Source organism: Cetorhinus maximus, chromosome 15, assembly GCF_964194155.1.
Source record: "Cetorhinus maximus chromosome 15, sCetMax3.hap1.1, whole genome shotgun sequence".
Classification (NCBI taxonomy): domain Eukaryota; kingdom Metazoa; phylum Chordata; class Chondrichthyes; order Lamniformes; family Cetorhinidae; genus Cetorhinus; species Cetorhinus maximus.
In genome coordinates this window covers 3,164,248-3,181,780 of record NC_135893.1, presented here as the reverse complement: position 1 = coordinate 3,181,780, position 17,533 = coordinate 3,164,248, and the positions used below count along the sequence as shown (strand labels likewise).

Sequence of the window (17,533 nt, the reverse complement as noted above, 5' to 3'; positions counted from 1 at the left end):
TTCTATCTTTAGTTTTCTCTTTACCTTAAAATCACCTGGCATCATCTATATGTCTCTCCTAATTGATCAATTTTCATTTCTGCCTTCAGTGTCTTCTTGACTTCAGCCCTTCACCACCTTGTTAAGTATCCTCCACAATTTGCAGTACCTTCCATTGTTTGTTTCCCACATGTTTTTTCCTATCTTTGTGCCAATTTTTACCAGCACAAATATCAAATACACACGGCTCACACAAATAGTGCACCAGTACATTCCCTGATCCATCACAGATGTCAGTTCTTCAGGTACTTGTATGAATCACAGAATTCTATGGTGTAGAAGGAGGCCATTCAGCCCATCGTGTCTGCACCGGCTCTCTGAGCATTTTAACTCAGTGCCAATCTCCTGCCTTTTCCCTGTGACCCTGCACATTGTTTCTATTTAGACAATCATCCAATGCCCTCTTGAATGCCTAATTGAACCTGCCTCCACCACACTTCCAGGCAGCGCATTCCAAACCCTAACTACACACTGCGTGAAAAAGTTTTTTCTCACTTCGCATTTGCTTCTTTTGCAAAACACTTTGGCCAGGATTTTCCGGCCCTGTCACAGGCGGGATCTGCCACGGGCGAGGCGGCGCCTCAGCCAGAAGTCCACTGACTTGCAGTGGGACCGGAAGATCGGGGTGGCGGGTGGGTGCGGAAAATCCCACCCTTTTAAAACTGTACCCTCTGGTTCTCGATCCATTTACGAGCGGGAACAGTTTCTCCCTATCTACTCTGTCCAGGCCCCTCATTATTTTGAAAACTCCTATCAAGTCTCCTCTCAGCCTTCTTCTCTCCAAGGAAAACAGTCCCAACTTCTCCAATCTTTCCTCATAATTGAAGTGTCTCATCCCTGGAACCATTCTCATAAACCTCTTCTGCACTCTCTCCAATGCACTCACATCCTTCTTATAGTGTACACAATACTCCAGTTGAGACATTAGTATGGAAAAAATTGGATTTCAAAAATCAGCTAGGAAAGTAAGGGTAACTTTTTTTTGATGCAAGGTTCCTGGTTTTGCGCCGCAGTCAATTATACTGTGGATTAGAAATTAGGCACACTAACTTCTGCATATGAATATGCGATCCACAATTCCATTGAGCAAGTCTCCATACTAAGAGGTACACCGACCTCCAAAAGTGGATCCCATTGAGGAGTCCAAGCATCAATGGGACATGGACTCATCAAAATTAGGCAAATTTAAAAAATATATTGGGGAATGGACTGTGGGGTAAGGGTAGGAAAGTGGGACTAGCTGAGTTGCTATTACAGAGAGCTGGCATGGATTCAATAGACTGAATAACCTCCTGTAGCTATTCCATGATTCTATGATTTAACATGGGTTGGTCACGAGCGGGATGAGATTTCCTAAAGCAAATAAACATTAAATAAAAACTTTATTTTGGAATTAAAAACATGTCCCAGCTCATGTGACAGAGTCACATGAATGCTCATGTTTTAAAAAAAATTTTACTGTCTTTATTAATTTTTTTTATAATGCGTTTCAATCTCCCTGAGGCAGCTCCGTGCCACAGGGAGATTGAAGGGCTCTTTCGTGCGCATTCGTGAACTGCATGCCAGGCCCGCTCTCCCTCCTCCTCCCGCTTGCACAGGTAGCGCTGAGCGCTGCCGCTTGCGATCCACGCAGGGCGGGCCTTAATTGGCCCACACACATGAAATCACGGTGCAGAGCCAATCGCGGGCAGCGGTCGGTTTCCCGACTGCCCACGCCCGCTCCCGCTGAGCCTGCCCGACGAGGGAAAAATTCTGGCCAATGTGTCATCTATATTCCATTAATTTAGATGGGAGGAAAATCAAGTGGGTTCTATTACCAGCTTGCAATCTTCCCTGTCAGATCTTCATCCATCCGAGGTGGTAAAAACAAAAATCTACCCTTGCCATCCAAGATGAGAGAAGTTGGATAACATGTATGGACTTAAAATTAAGTTTAACCAGCAATCTGTGATATGCAAGTCCTAATCAAGACAGTTACCATCACAACTTAATATTATTTTAAAAGCAACTATACAAACTATTCAAAACTCTGTTACACCTCATTGTTACAAGACAATGGCAGAGATACATTCTTAACCTATATGGTTATTTCCATGTCTTTCCCTACTTTGCACTAACTCATCTTTTATGCTCTCTGATATAATTTGCTCTATGATCTTCTACTGTACATAGCTAATTGATCCTGCATTTTTCAACAGTTGATACATTCCCTCTCTGCTTATTTTGGACTGAATGATAACTCTCTCATAATGAGATCAGTCACGATTTGTGAAGATTTTTTCCACTAATCTTTAAGTCTTATTAGCCAGCAAACCTGTAAAAAAATAAATCGAGGCCCACATTATTGCATAGGAGCACTACGTTTCAAACCATATCGTGAGGCATTCCTCGGCATCTCGCATGCATCTGGTTAGAATCCAAAATCAACAGAGCAGGAAATTGAAGTGTTGGGGTACAGCAAAAATGGAAGAAAATAAGGAAGGGCACCCCATTCAATCAACTCACCAGAAGGACGATACTTAGTCCAAAAACATGATGGTAAAAAAAAGGCAAAAACCTGTCTATGGGAAAGAGAAACTAATGGTCAAAGCTTCTGAGGAGAACTACAGGCCAAAATGCAATTGATTATAAGGTGGTCAGGGAATCTCCAAGGTAATAGAATATACCATCAGAGAAAACATAGGAATATGTTGGAACAGGTTGTGGACAGGTCTGTCTCTATCCACGAATAATAGCAAACTCAAGAAGCAATACAGCTTCTCCATGAGAATTTCCATTTCAAGATCCAAATTGTATATGGTAAGACTTGAGCATGCATACATTTATAGGTGTTAAACTCCCAACACCCTTCCAATATGTCACTTGGACTAAGGAACTCAACATTATGCATGTAAACAGTGCCTGGTAACTTATGTACAACGTTTTTAATTGACCCTTTTGAAGAGAAAAGATTGGGAACTGAATTACAAGACACCCAGCTATCGGCATAGCATAAAAGCAAACAGGATTATTTATGGACCACTTGACTGAAGAACACATTACTATCAACAGTGAATATTCTTGACACACACATCTTTAATCTGCATATATTTCTTCTTACCAGAGGTGTGAAAGTCACTGCCATCTCACAAGACATACCAGCTGAAATTTGACCTGGAGGCTTGAATCTAGGATTAAATACAGTAAAATGCAAGGTAATAGGAAGCCTTATAAGACATCCACCATACTCCAAATCTGCAGTTGTCAAATTCAAGTAACTTGAAGAGGTTAATTTGACAAATATATTCACATAATGGGACGGAATGTATTTTCAAGACAAAGATCAATGCAATCAGTTTAAAGCCAATGGTCATCCAGTATATTAACTGATTGGCTTTCAGAACAAAGCCAACTGTTCTTCAAGGCGTTACCTTTCTCATAACCTCCAATCAAACTGTTTCCCCTGTGATTATGACAAAAACAAAGCAAAACAATATTATTACTGAAGTAATGATACACAAAATCGCTTCTGCAAACCATCCTAAAAATAATGGAGCGAACTTGGCATTGGGAGGTAGTAGGGAATGGGAATTAGTGACCAACTTGATTTTCTTTGCCACTGACTTCACTGGAAATGAGGTGGATGTGAAGTGAGTTGCACGCTCACTTTAACTCAATTTGTATCAGCGCCCAAGAACAATACATTTAGACATCCTCTAACCACTACAGCCCAACAAGTTCACGGGTAAAAACTCACTAATTGACACAAGCAAGCTGAATGCAACATAAAAATTGAGTATTTTGAGTTTTCTGTGATGTTTCTGCTTTATAGAAGTGATTGAATGCGTTTGAATAGATTAAGCTGGGGCAGTCACTTGTCAGGGGGTACCTACCTTTGAGACAATTGAAATAACTGACCCAATAACTTGAAGAACAATCAAAGTAATGGGCTGATAATGCAAATAGGGGTATTTAACTTAAAATCCTTTCACTCAAAGTTTCATTCTAAACTATTTGATTTAATTGTATTGAGATCTTCTACTACTCTTTTGTGCCTACTGACGCATGAGCAATGAGCATCCTTATTTCTTTGGCTGCTTTGATTCCAGCAGATCGTGCTGTGGGCTGTTTCAGTAACAAAACCGCTTGTTGCATGGACAGGTTGTAAGCCTGACTCACAACTCCCTACCAATAGAACTGACTAAATGTGATGGAAATTGCCATTCCACTCCAATGGATATCATCCCAGTACTTAGGGACTGGAAATTTCATCTCCGCTTGCCGAGACTGCATGGAATTAGGATTACAGCATCAGGATTAGTCATGATGTTTGAATATTTTTTGACTATGGTATTAGTGATTATTCCAGAGGCACATGTTAAGTTGGAAATTTCAAAAGTTGCCAGCTAACAGAAACCAAAACTTCTCTCCACTAAGAGTTTAAACTTCAGTAAGTAACTGTAAGTTATTAAATAATAGATTGGATTTCAAATAGCCATTACTATTACAAACATACAGATGAAACTTTGTATTTTGGCTACCAAATCAATAGTGGACCACAGCGCAGAATACAACATCGGATTTACTCATGTTTTCATGAATTGATTTCCAGGCTTTGCACTCCCCCTTTCAACCTACTGCAAGGCCCTCCAGAACCCTCTCCCAGTTAAGCAGCAAGGACCGTTCCTTCAGGTCCCAAGTGTGGGACTCCAGTTTGCTGACAGTACTCTTCCACTTGCAGCCAGCTGTTGCTTCCCAATGGGTTCAGGTGGGAGACTTATGGGCTCTACGCAGTTGGGGCACTGGAGTTAAAAGTTCCTGGGCCTCGTGCTGCTGAGGCCTCATCTCCCGCTCACCAACTTCCACCCTGAGTTAAAATCAGGACTAAAGTCTCTGTATTTGAATTCAATGTGGTTAGCAACATTTAACATCTACAACTATATACCTTTCTTGTCCCAGTGCTTGGATAATGCCAAGTTAATTTTATGTAGACATTGAGGGAATGAGGAAGAATTCAAGTACCATTGAAATTTTAATTATTTATCCATTGAATTGAATATAAACAGAATTACTAGGTGTACGATATGACTTATTCAACTGAAGAACAGATCATAATTCACTCATACAAAAACAAAAAATGCTGGAAAAACTCAGCAGGTCTGACAGCATCTGCAGAGAGAAAGACAGAGTTAACGTTTCGAGTCTGTATGACTCTTCTTCAGAGCTAAAGAGAAGTAGAAAAGTAGAAATATATACTGTTTAAGGGGAAAAAAGCAAAAACCGGCGGATGCTGGAAATCCAAAACAAAAACAAAACTACCTGGAAAAACTCAGCAGGTCTGGCAGCATCTGTGGAGAGGAACACAGTTAACGTTTCGAGTCCGAATGACCCTTCAACAGAACTAAGTAAAAATAGAAAAGATGTGAAATATAAGTTGGTTTAAGGGGAGGGGGGGGACAAGAAAATCCGGATAGAGGGCCAGTGATAGGTGGAGATAACCAAAAGATGTCACAGACAAAAGGACAAAGAGGTGTTGAAGGTGGTGATATTATCTAAAGGAATGTGCTAATTAAGGGTAGAAAGCAGGATAAGCAAGATAGCCCTAGTGGGGGTGGGGTGGGGGGAAGGGATCGAAAAAGGCTAAAAGGTAGAGATAAAACAATGGATGGAAATACACTTAAAAATAATGGAAGTAGGTGGGAAAAGAAAAATCTATATAAATTATTGGAAGAAACAAAAAGGAGGGGGAAAATCGGAAAGGGGGTGGGGATGGAGGAGAGAGTTCATGATCTAAAATTGTTGAACTCAATATTCAGTCCGGAAGGCTGTAAAGTGCCTAGTCGGAAGATGAGGTGCTGATCCTCCAGTTTGCGTTGAGCTTCACTGGAACAATGCAAATGTTGAAGGGTCATTCGGACTCGAAACGTTAACTGTGCTCCTCTCCACAGATGCTGCCAGACCTGCTGAGTTTTTCCAGGTATTTTTGTTTTTGTACTGTTTAAGGGGGATGGGACAGGTGAAGCTGGATAGAAGGCCAGTGACAGGTGAAGGCAAAGGACAGATTGCAAAAGATGTCATAAACAAAAGGTCGAAGGGGTATTGATGGTGGTGATTTTGCTTTTATTATAATTCACTCATAACTTTGTTCCTTACGAATGACCAGGATGTATCACACAACTCCTTACCATTTATTTCATTAATCAAAGAAAATGCAGTCAAAAATAAAAACATATGTTCCTTTCTTTGGCAGAGGTGACAAAAAAGACATTTTTATTATTTTAATCACGATTCAACCTAGCAGTTTAATTTCAAATATCTTTTTAATGGTGATAAAATATTCTCCTAATTTTCACAAAATACTCACTCAACCTCAATGAAGTCTTTCAAGCAATCACTGATGGCAATCAGCCTGCAGAAAGTGATACCGTATGAAGCATTTATCAGCTTTGCCCTTTGCTTGTATGTTTGCCCAACATCAAAGTTCTAAAAACACAAACAGTTTACAGCATAACATGATTGTTACCATTTGACATCAATTCATTTTGTACAATGAGCTGTAACAGAACAGAATAAGGTGGTGACTTTCTGGATGCAGTGCCAGAGTATCAGTAGGACAGACAAAGGAAAAATTGGAGAGAAAATCAAAATCAAAAATACAAATGCTGGAATTCTGAAAAAAAAACATAAGATGCTGGAAATATATCACAGTTCTGTCTGCATCTGTAAATCAAAAAGACAGCTTAACTTTCTGGATGCTATTCCTTCAGTTGCTTAATAGGATTGAGCAGAACAAGAGGTAACAGAAAAAGAAATAGGTAAAACAGTCTAATTTCTTTATACAGGCTTATCTTGAGGCCACTTAGCGGTTCCTTGTTACGTCTATTAGATGTGAATTGTTTTTCATGAGGAAGTTTGCAGATAAACAGATGTTTGCAAATTTCTAGTTGTATGTTAGGAGAACCAGCATGAAATGATAGTCCTTTTGTTCAGATGCTGCAGTGAGATATGTGAAATGTGGTGGATGTGTACTATATCACACACATAGGGCAGAATTTTGCCCTTGCCATGCAGGATCAGCAGGGGCGGGTGAGGGGAGTCGGGAAGCTGACTGCTGCCCACGATCGATAGTGCACCACGATTTCACGCTGGTGAGCCAATTAAGGCCCACCCAATGTGATACGCGAGCGGCAGCATTAAGCGCTGCCTGTGCGGGCGGGGGGAGGAGGGCGAGCAGGCCTAACGCGAACTGCTGTATAATCTCCCTGAGGCACGGAGCTGCCTCAGGGAGATGAAGAAGATATTGTAAAAATTAATAAAGCACGGAAAAATGTAATGAAACATGTCCCCTCATGTGACTCTATCACATGAGCAGGGACATGTTTTTAATTAAAAAATAAAATTTTTATTTTGTTTGCATTCGCTTTTGGAAACCTCATCCTGCCCATGGATGAACTTTCCAAAAAAAAATGCAAAGGCCGCTTGGCCTTTTCGTCTGCCCACCAACTGTTAGGTTGAACAAGCAGTAAAAAATTGATACCTTAATGGCTTTAATAGGCCCTTTTAATTCTCAGCGGGCATGCTGCTGGCCCGCCAACTGAACTATCGCGCGACTGCGTGATGACGTCAGCACACTCGGTCAACGTCATCGCGTGTCATTTCACACTCGGTTGGGTCAGGCGCCCGCCCGCCAAGCTAAGACTTTTGGCCATAAATCCAAGTTACTATTGTCTAATGCATCAGGAATGTAGGATCACTGGACATAAATGAAAATTAATGAAGAATAAATTTAGAACAGATATCAGATGAAACCTACTCAGAGTTATAAATGTTTGGAATAGTCTCCCAAGCAACATAGTACAAGCAAATTGGTGTTATTCTAAATACAATTCAATGTCATGATGAGAGAATTAATTGTACTTCAGGGTAAAATTTGCAAGGTTGAGGCGGCTTTTCAGATCTGTGACTTTTATATATCTTTGATTGTGCCCTTAGTGGCATAACCTTTTCACAATCCCAACAAGCTAAAGTATCAGAATGTTTTGTGCAGCTATTATTTTGCGAGATGTTCACTTTTACAGCATTAACTGCTTTAACTGGCAGCCTATTCCACGTATTCGCTAGTCTATAGAATAAAACATTATTTTAATCTAAATATTTTCACAGGTCATTAATTTTATACTGATGTTCTTTAGCTCTGCACTCAAATTCAAAGTTAAGTAACCTGTCTGCATTGATATTATCTATGAGAATGAGATGCAAAGGTAAAGGCTGTGAAACTCGCTGAACCAGTCAAATTACCAGAAAGAAACAGGAATGCCTGAGAGGTGAAATTGGAAAAGGGAAAATCAGCAGGAGGACACAGACAGGAACAAGATTACCAGCAGCGAGGAGGCATAAACAAAATTAGCAGGTAGTCCAGAGAAGGCAGCCAACACAAACAGACAAGAAAACCAAAATGAACAGGATTGGGGAAACAATTAAAGGCAACATTCACTAAGCGGATGCTGAGTTAAGCTCATCACAATATGTTTTCTATTTCCTAATAATTGTTATCTATTGCCTTAGGTTACTAGAGAGCTAAATGCACTGAAAAGATATTAATTTTTAGACAGCAAAATACATCTATATCATAACAGGCTTCCAGGAAAAAAAGGCCCAACATTAAAATGATTTATCTAACATGACATTGTGCAGTCCTGCACAGAACTGGGTTGATCTTGGCAAGTAATGCAAGGTCAGCTCATTGACAATTTCTGACATTGTCTTATGGTGCGGCAAGTATATCAGACTTCAGTGCTGGGCACCAGCAGTCAGTAAAGGGCTGTATGATTCTTTACTGTGGGGGAGATTTACTGAATAGGGGAACATTGGGAAAGAGAATCAGGAGTGCCAGGAGGTTAGGATTAGGAATTTATTGTTAAAAACATTTTATATTTCAGGATAGGAGGAAGAATATGCCATGTATTTGCCCAAGGTTCAAGTTGACGAATATCAATGGTTATATAATGGAATTGACCCACCTTTGTGATGTGAAAGCAAATAAAAGAGGTGGTGATTAGTTTATGCAGCAGGCTCCTTACCATCAAAAAATGCATTCAGATTTTAAACAAAGGAGTCTCACCCACAGATCTCTACAGTAATAACCTGTTCCTCTCTTCGGGCTATGTGTAGGAAGCTAATGAAGCATAATCTTACTTTCAAAATTGTCGTTAACAAATTTTAAAGAACCAACAACAATTTGAATTGATTATATGACACCAACCTGGAAGTGAATAATATCTGGCTTGCTGTAGAAAGGGCAGCCTTTGAATTCCCGACCAGCTGCTACTTGTTTTTGGACGATCCCACTTCTTTGCTTTTCCAACTGTCGTACCAAAATCTCTTGTTCCATTTTACTAGTACCCGCTCCTAAACGTTTGCTGACAGTTTCATCCTTAATGTCACAGGAGATAAATCCAACATATGGTAACAAAGTCTTTAAAAAAATAAGCCTATATATATATCTCACACCCTAGCCTTCTTACACATTGATATAGTTTTCAAAATATCTTACCTTTAAGGCCAGAATCAGCTGACACCAATATATTTCCCCAAAAATCAACAGAACCACCATGAAAGTACTGGTAGGAGTAGGTAGGGGTTTGGAGAATGTGGCTGCTTTTCAAAAAGATATGTTGAAAATATAAACAACTGCTTCAATTGTGATGCATCATTCCCATACATCAGCTGAAACATATTTATTAAATTAATCAAGTAACTAAACACAATAGACTTGCCAGCATACCCAGAATGTATTAATTATTTTATCAAATGTGTTATGTCAGTTTCCATTTTGAATTAATATTGTGTCACAAGTACAAGATCAAAATTAATATGTTACATGTTATATAAATGATTTGCTTGCCCAAACTGAAGTGTTTGCTGAATAGTTTGGATAAATGACATCCTACTGTATACAGACATCAGCATGCCACAGCAATAAATCAAAACTAGCTTCAGCATCATATGCTGCAGTTAGCAAAATATTTTTCACTTATCTACAACTAAAACATCAACTTTTATTCATATAGTGCCTTTAACACAGTAAAACGTCACATGGCACTTCACAGGGGCATTATCATACAAATTGATACTGAGCCACATAAGGAGATATTAGGCAGATTATTTTAATTTCATTTTAAATTGTATCCCAAACAAACAAATAAAAATAATCCAATTATTGGATTAGAATTAGAACATTTACAGTGTGGAAGCTCATTTATGCTGATTTCATTGCTGTCAATCTTTTCAATTTAACACAGTTAATGTTGTTTTCACTCTCAAATAGTATGAATTCTACCCAATGGGAGTAGTATGTTATTGTAACCTGTTTAACCCATGTCAACTGTAGCATGGGTTATTGTGTAGCATTTGCTTTTACCATATTCAATCAACAATAAATGACAAATAATAAGTACAGAACGTTGGACAACTGGAAAAATAGAATTTTAGTGCCTCCCTTCTACCCCATCGAGTAGTATCAGTATGGTAGGACACAGCACCAGCTAGTATGATAATTCAAGTGGCAGCTCTGCATACTCTACCAAAATCACAAATAGTTCAGACTGGGCAGGCTGAGCCTAAAGGCGTTCTTTTACAAACGTACTATTTAAAGAAAAAGGCATTTGTTTAAATTTTCTGTCAAAACTATTTACTGTTCCACTCAGAAAAAGATTACAGGGCTTTGTTCTGTATTGAGTAGCAAGTCAATTAAAAATGCAGAGCACCAGATTCTCAGACAGAACTTCTCAGATTGAGTGGATTTCAAATTATCGCTACTTTTCAGGTGAATCATTCAGAAAAATGTTTGCAGAGGTAACAACCACAACAGTGGATAAATCTCTTGAAGCTGTTAATTATTGAATAGCCCTAACTTAAAACCAACATGGTTATCTAAGCAACATAAATTCTGTACTTAATGATATAATTGATGGGCTGCTTATTAGTTATTAGTTTAGAACAAAAATTCTGATGTATAAGATTTACCAAACCAAAATGTAAATATCTGGCCCTGAATTTTGTCTGATCATGCCCAATGGGACATTCCACGTTGACTCTGAGAGATCAGAAGAAGAATATTTTGGGACAAACAAGTGTAAACATTTCTGGCGTTGACCTGCCCCATGGTCACAGAAACTTCCATCATCTTCCAGCCTTGGGATGGCAGTGAGGATGCTCATGCCTCCATAGTGACCCTGCCAATGTTCCATTCATTTTTTACAGGTTTGGGGCCAAATTTCAAGAACTTTAAAAAAATTAATTCTTCAAGAATGCAGGCTATTTCCCTGGCCAGGCCTCCACTGGTGCGGTAACCATGGATTCTTGTTGAAGCTGGTACACTCCATTCACTGTGCAACATAATCAGCCAGTTGCAACTGAAGGGGGACAGCAGGAGTCCTTAGCTCAATATGTCTTGGTCCCGGCTCCACCTCTATCCTCACCATGTCAAATGTCTCATAAGGAGCAAACAGTAGTTCGTTATTAGTATATATAAGTACATGAATTGCTTATTTAGAAAATATATTAGCATCTGGTAGTATAGGCAGATTTATTGTAAATGTCAATTGATATCAGAATCTTCATGTTAATGCACCCTTCTCCTTCAGGTACCATGCCCTAAGAGGGCATTGGTAACCTTGGACTTCCATTGGATTGGTCCATGCTTGTGCTTGGTAAAGTACTGCATTGGTTTGCTGTTGCCTTCTGTCGTATGGCTGACCAGGAAATACTCCTGGTCTCATCATCTGCCATCAGGTGTATTGGAAGGATTTACAAGCTAATAATCAACCTGTTTGACCATGTTATGAACACACCTTCCAAGACCATCAATTCCCAGAGGGGGAATCAAACTGGGAGGTTCTGGCCCAGTGGTAGGGGCGCTGCCACTGCGCCACATGACCTCTCCCAATGCATCCTAGAAACATTAAATCAAAATAAGACAGATGCTTAGTTCTTAATGAGCTTAAAATGGAACTATCAAATGTTACTCACTCAATGCTTTCAAGCTTAGTTGTTCTGTTTTAATAAATACAAGCAATTTAATTTTAAAAGCTATTAAAATGAATAAGGCTGTTGACATTTTTGATTTAAAGGCCCTCATGAGTAGTGTTAATTAAACCAGTCAGTCTAAATCAATAAACATCTTCTGAATAGTGAAAATTATAAACATCTTCATATTAGTAATATGTATAATGTAGAGAACTGGATTTCACTGGTTTCATAATAATGTGAAAAATTTTGTAAAATATGTAGTCTCCTCCCTTGACATCTGCACCAAACAACTCCAGCAATGATTTCAACTGCCGATATCCCAATCTAACTTTTATCCCCTCCATCATCTCACGTGCCTTGTCCACCTTCAAGGCCATTTCTGACCACATTCTCTTTTCTCTTATCTGTCTCCCCCACCAGCCCACCTTCTTCTAACCCCACTAACCTTAATCTCTGCCCTTGGTTGAAGATTTGTTCTAGATCCTTGACAAATTAATTCTCAAATTATCAATTCCCATCTCCTCTAGATTCCCACCCATTATGACACCGTTGCTGGTGCTGATCTTGTCCCTCCTTTCAACAAGTTTGTTTCCACTGAATCCCACTCCTGTCATTTTCCAGTACTGCTCTCACATTCAATGCCTTAAGTCTGAGGGACAAGAATTGAGTGCATTAAATTGTTACGATCAGGTGAGGAAGGATAGACTGGCTTTCTTCTTTTCTCTCTCTTCGAATAACCGCAGAAGGGTTTTTTTAAAGTATATGCTTGCCAATTCAGTGAGTGTTTAACTGCTTATGTGCTGTGACTGTAAAAGTCTCTGGAGTGATATTTCAGTCTTTTAAAACTCAACCAGTGGTTTCAACCCAATAGTTAAATAAAGCCATCTTCAATATCAGGCACAGCTTTAGAGCAAAGTGCACAAAGTGGCCTTGTCATTCAATGCCATGTCTGGCTTTACAACATTAAGCTTTGACAGCCACGTTCACATCAGCCAAATCCTTCTATTATTCCAGGTTTATCCTGGAAGGCAATGATAACCCAGGATTTCTTTTCTCTCTGTCAAACATCATCCTCAAATCTCTTTTTCTCCTCTCTCCACCCTCACTGCCAACGCATAGTGCAAAGAGCTCATGGATATCTTTGACTTTTGCTGAGATTATTTGAGCAGCTGCCTCCACCACTATCTCCTGTTTCTTTTTGCTCTTAACCACCTTCAAGTTGCACCTTCTTATGCATTGTCTAGTCACTCCGTAATGTCTTTCCCATCTCCCTCCACCCTCTTTATTTCGATTTCCACCCCATCCAATTCATTTCTTTACTTTAAAATCTATCCTTTGCCCTTGCTCACCCTACCTTCACGAACTCCTCCACCCTTGTACACCTGGTGCCCCACACATTTTGATTGTCAGACCCTGACATTCACACTACCATTGATATTGAGGGGAGATGATTACGTAGTGGTAATGGCACTGGACTAGGAATCTAGAGGCCCATCTAATCTGCTGGGGACATGGGTTCAATTCCCACCATGGCAGCTGGTGGAACCTTCAGCTACCTTGGCCATACTCTCTGGAATTGCCTTTCTAAATCTTTCCACCTCACTCACTGCCTTTAAAATTTCTCTTTCTGACCAAGCTTTCTGTCATCTCCTACTTCTCTATCACAAGACAACATCTATTTTTTTTATGTCAGTCGTAGCTCAGGTGGAAGCATACTCATCTCTGAATAACAAGGTTCTGGGTTCAATTCCTACTCCAGGGCTTGGCCACGAACAAAAACACAACATTCACTCCTGTGCCGTCTCTCTGATGAAGCGTTAAACCGAACCCCATCTGCCTGCTCGGGTGCATGTAAAAGATCCCACGGCACTATTTCAAAGAAGAGCAGGGGTGTTCTCTCTGTGCCTTGGCCAATATATTGATGCCCCAATAAAAATCTCAAAACGGATTATCTGGGCCAGGATTTTTCCAATGGCGAGCAGGCTGGGCATGAAGCCGATTGGCTCCGCACTGCCATTTTATGCGGGCGGGCCAATTAATGTGACTGTGTTTTTATATTTGTGGAAATTAATTAATTTATTTAATAGAAGTTTCAGGAAACCTCATCCCGCTCGTGGGTGAGGTTTCCTGAAAAAGGCAAAGGCCACTTGGGCTTTCCACCTGCCCGCCAACTTTAAGGTTGGACGGGCAGTGTTCTCAAATGGCTCAATTGATTTCTTAATGGCCTTAATAGATCGTTTACATTTCGGCGGGCGTGCAGCCAACTCCGGTGCGTGCCCACCGAACGAAATATCGCAATGGCGCGTGATGACTTCGGGACGCACGCCCGACATCGTCGTGCGTCATTTTACCCGTCAGCATGTCGGGCCCGCCCCTGCATGCCAACCGGAAAATTCTGCCTCTGGTGTTTTTGTGAGTTTGCTGAGCACAAGTTGATTGATTTGTCTCCTACATTACAATAGTGGCTACACTTCAAAAAGTACTTCACTGGCTGTAAAGCGCCTTGACACATCAGGTGGTCATGAAAAGCGCTCTATAAATGCAAGTCTTTCTTTTCTTAATTTTGACCCTGTTGAAGTGCCTTGGGATATCTCTCTGTTAAAAATGCTATAAAAATGTGACTTCTCGTCATAGTTTAGTTATCTGAACACATTTTTAGGCATTTTGAGCTTTCCTTAGACAGTACAGTGAAAAGGCTTTTGGAACATTAGCAATTTAATTTTAACTTTCAATATATATTTATTTTCTGAATATAAATAAGAAATTACATTCACACTCCATGGAGCATTCAATTATCAACACAAGCCTAACAGTCAATGTCCTATTAATAGCAGTCATGGATATTGAACACATTCCTGTCTCCCAATTTCACATTGCCTTCAAGATTGGTGCAGCTCATGACAGGATATTCCCCAGAGTGACAGGCACATTCAGGAGGATTTTTTCTTCTAATTGCCTAATATTTATTAATCTATTCAAGCTATGTATAAAACTACTGGTTCATTACATCTCAAATCAGTTTCCACGCCAGGGGCCAAGGTTTCCTTGTAAGACCCAGGACAGCACATCTGACTCACAGAGAAACAACATTGTTCTTAAGGACACCTAGCTCTTTAGGCTTCTTCTGTTCTGGTTCCTGTCTCCAACAAATCTAGACTGCCACCTCGCTGGTGAGGAAATTTAAAATTTCTCCTATTATCGTTTTCTATTTTAAATGATCAGGAGTCCATAGTACTTTGAATAAACCAGAGCATTCAATTTACTTCTTCAAATGCTGTTCAAAAATTATTTTGCATAATGTCATGTCCATAAGACAAGAGATCAAAAACTTTGCAAATAAAACCCTACTTTCTGCTTATTTAAAAATAGAATTTGCTGGATCAAAAACATGGTTGCTACAAGTCACATGATTTGCAAGTTGGCTATAGTTCTGGAAACTTCCAACAGTAATTACAGGACACAGCTCAACCCTCATCCTCAAAGAATCTCACACATATCACTGTATGGAGCCATTATAACAAGGGAGCAGCAGACAGCCCATCTTCCCAGCCTGGCCTGGACTTGTAACAAAGAGAGGGCCATCGAAACTCCTTATACCTGCGGAGGCACTAATAGCCACCATCTATTTCCTAAGGTGAACAATAGATTTTGACCAGAGGCATAGAAACTGATTGTTAACCTGAAACTGCCTCATCAATGGGAAACACCACATGGACTAAGCTCCTTTTGCCTTTGGAAAGTTTTAATGTTACATTCCTGGACTCCCAGGGCCGTCTGTGGTTAACATCCAGCCTGTCAACACTAAAGCAAGACTCCAGGCTGACCAAAAGCCTGCCTCAAGTCTAAACCTCCTCGAAGTGGACCAAGTCTCTGTATTCCAATCTCATCTTGCTGCATCATCACCAACTTTGAAGGAATTCGGCAGCTCCTGCTTTCGGCCAGCTGAATACACCTGAACTTTAACTCCTACGTGAAGGAACCCTCACTGGACTCTGACATTTTGGACTCTAACATTCATGTGAATTAATATCCCTATCTTTGTTTTATTTTTGTTCTACATTATTCCTGGTTGTAAAACATGTTTCTTTCCCATCTCCTGCTTCTGTGTGTGTATGTAGTTGTGACAATTACCCCCAGCATTTGAATGTATGAATAAATAATACTTCTGATTTCACCATAAAGAGAGTTTGCTGTGAGTCACTTTAAAATTGACTTCACAAACAGAGGGTTGGGGTAAACATGTCACAGTCTATTTCAAAAATTAAAACACCTCTGCTTACAGACAGATGGCAAAGAAAGTAAAGGAGTTCAGTTTGCATCTCTCCCCTGTCTGTAACAATAAAATTCAATGTATAATCTGCATCTCCTGCATATTTAGAATTATACAATGGTGATAGTACAGAAGGAGGCCATTCAGCCCATTATGTCCATGCCAAGTCTCTGCGAGAGCAACTTCCCCTCACTTTCCCTGTAGCCCTGTAAATCTTAACTCTTCAGGTACTATCCAATTTCCTTTTGAAACCCATGATTGTATCTGCCTCCACCACACTTGCAAACATTGCTTTCTAGATTGTAACCGCTCACTGCGTAAAAACATTTCTTCCTAAAATCACCATTGGTTCTTTTGCCAAACACTTTAAATCGGTGTTCTCTGGTTTGTGACCTTCCCGCCAGTTTCTCCCTATCTACTCTGTCTAGGCCATTCATGATTTTGAACACCTCTATCAAGTCTCCCCTAAACCTTCTCGTCTCTAAGGAGAACAATTCCAGATTCTCCAATCTGTCCATGTCATTGAAATCCCTCAATCCTGGAGTCATTCTCATAAATCTTTTCTGCCCCCTCTCCAAAAACTTCACATCCTTCCCAAAGTACATTGGCCAGAATTGGACAAAATACTCCAGCTGAGGTAAAACCTGTGTTTTATAAATGTTCATCATAACTTCCTTGTTTTTGTACTCTATGCCTCTAGTTATAAAGTCCTGAATCCCGTATGCCTTTTAACCCTGCCACCTTCAACCATTTGTGCACATATATTCCCAAGCCACTCTGTTCTTGCACCCACTTTTTAATTGTATCCTTTAGATTGAATTATTTTCCTTTATACCTTGCTGAGTTTATGCTTCTTATCCCAAAGCCCTGAAAATTCAGGCAGATTAACACTTTCTTCTTCCTCATGGTCACTGACATCCTGTGTAAAATTATTTTGGATTTGTTCTGTCACAGTTTCTTCAGCCGATATTTGTGATGGGGATCTCCATTCTTGCTGCAGGGGAAAGAAATAAATCTATCAAAATATGCATTAAAAAATTTACTAAAATATAGCATTGACTTTTTAATTGGTTTAATATCAATGTCAAGATTTGGAATTCTGGGGCCAATGTTTCACGAACAGGACCCAAACCTGAGCTTTGTTAAAATACTTTTTGAGCAGAAGTTTGCCTAAAATTGGTTAGCTGCTCCAGCCAGACTGATGCTGAACTATTA

General features: G+C 39.9%; 1 protein-coding gene across 1 annotated transcript in view; it reads right to left on the bottom strand.

The window, feature by feature from the left end:
• The window catches only part of cfap74 (cilia and flagella associated protein 74), a 240,871-nt gene that overhangs the window by 113,473 nt on the left and 109,865 nt on the right, over positions 1-17,533 (bottom strand). Inside the window, exons 12-15 of the mRNA XM_078557686.1 lie at positions 17,154-17,312; positions 9,281-9,451; positions 6,383-6,501; positions 3,140-3,206 (exon numbers count right to left, since the gene is read on the bottom strand). Coding sequence (XP_078413812.1) covers positions 3,140-3,206; positions 6,383-6,501; positions 9,281-9,451; positions 17,154-17,312 — 516 coding nt within the window. The remainder of the gene's footprint in view (positions 1-3,139; positions 3,207-6,382; positions 6,502-9,280; positions 9,452-17,153; positions 17,313-17,533) is intronic.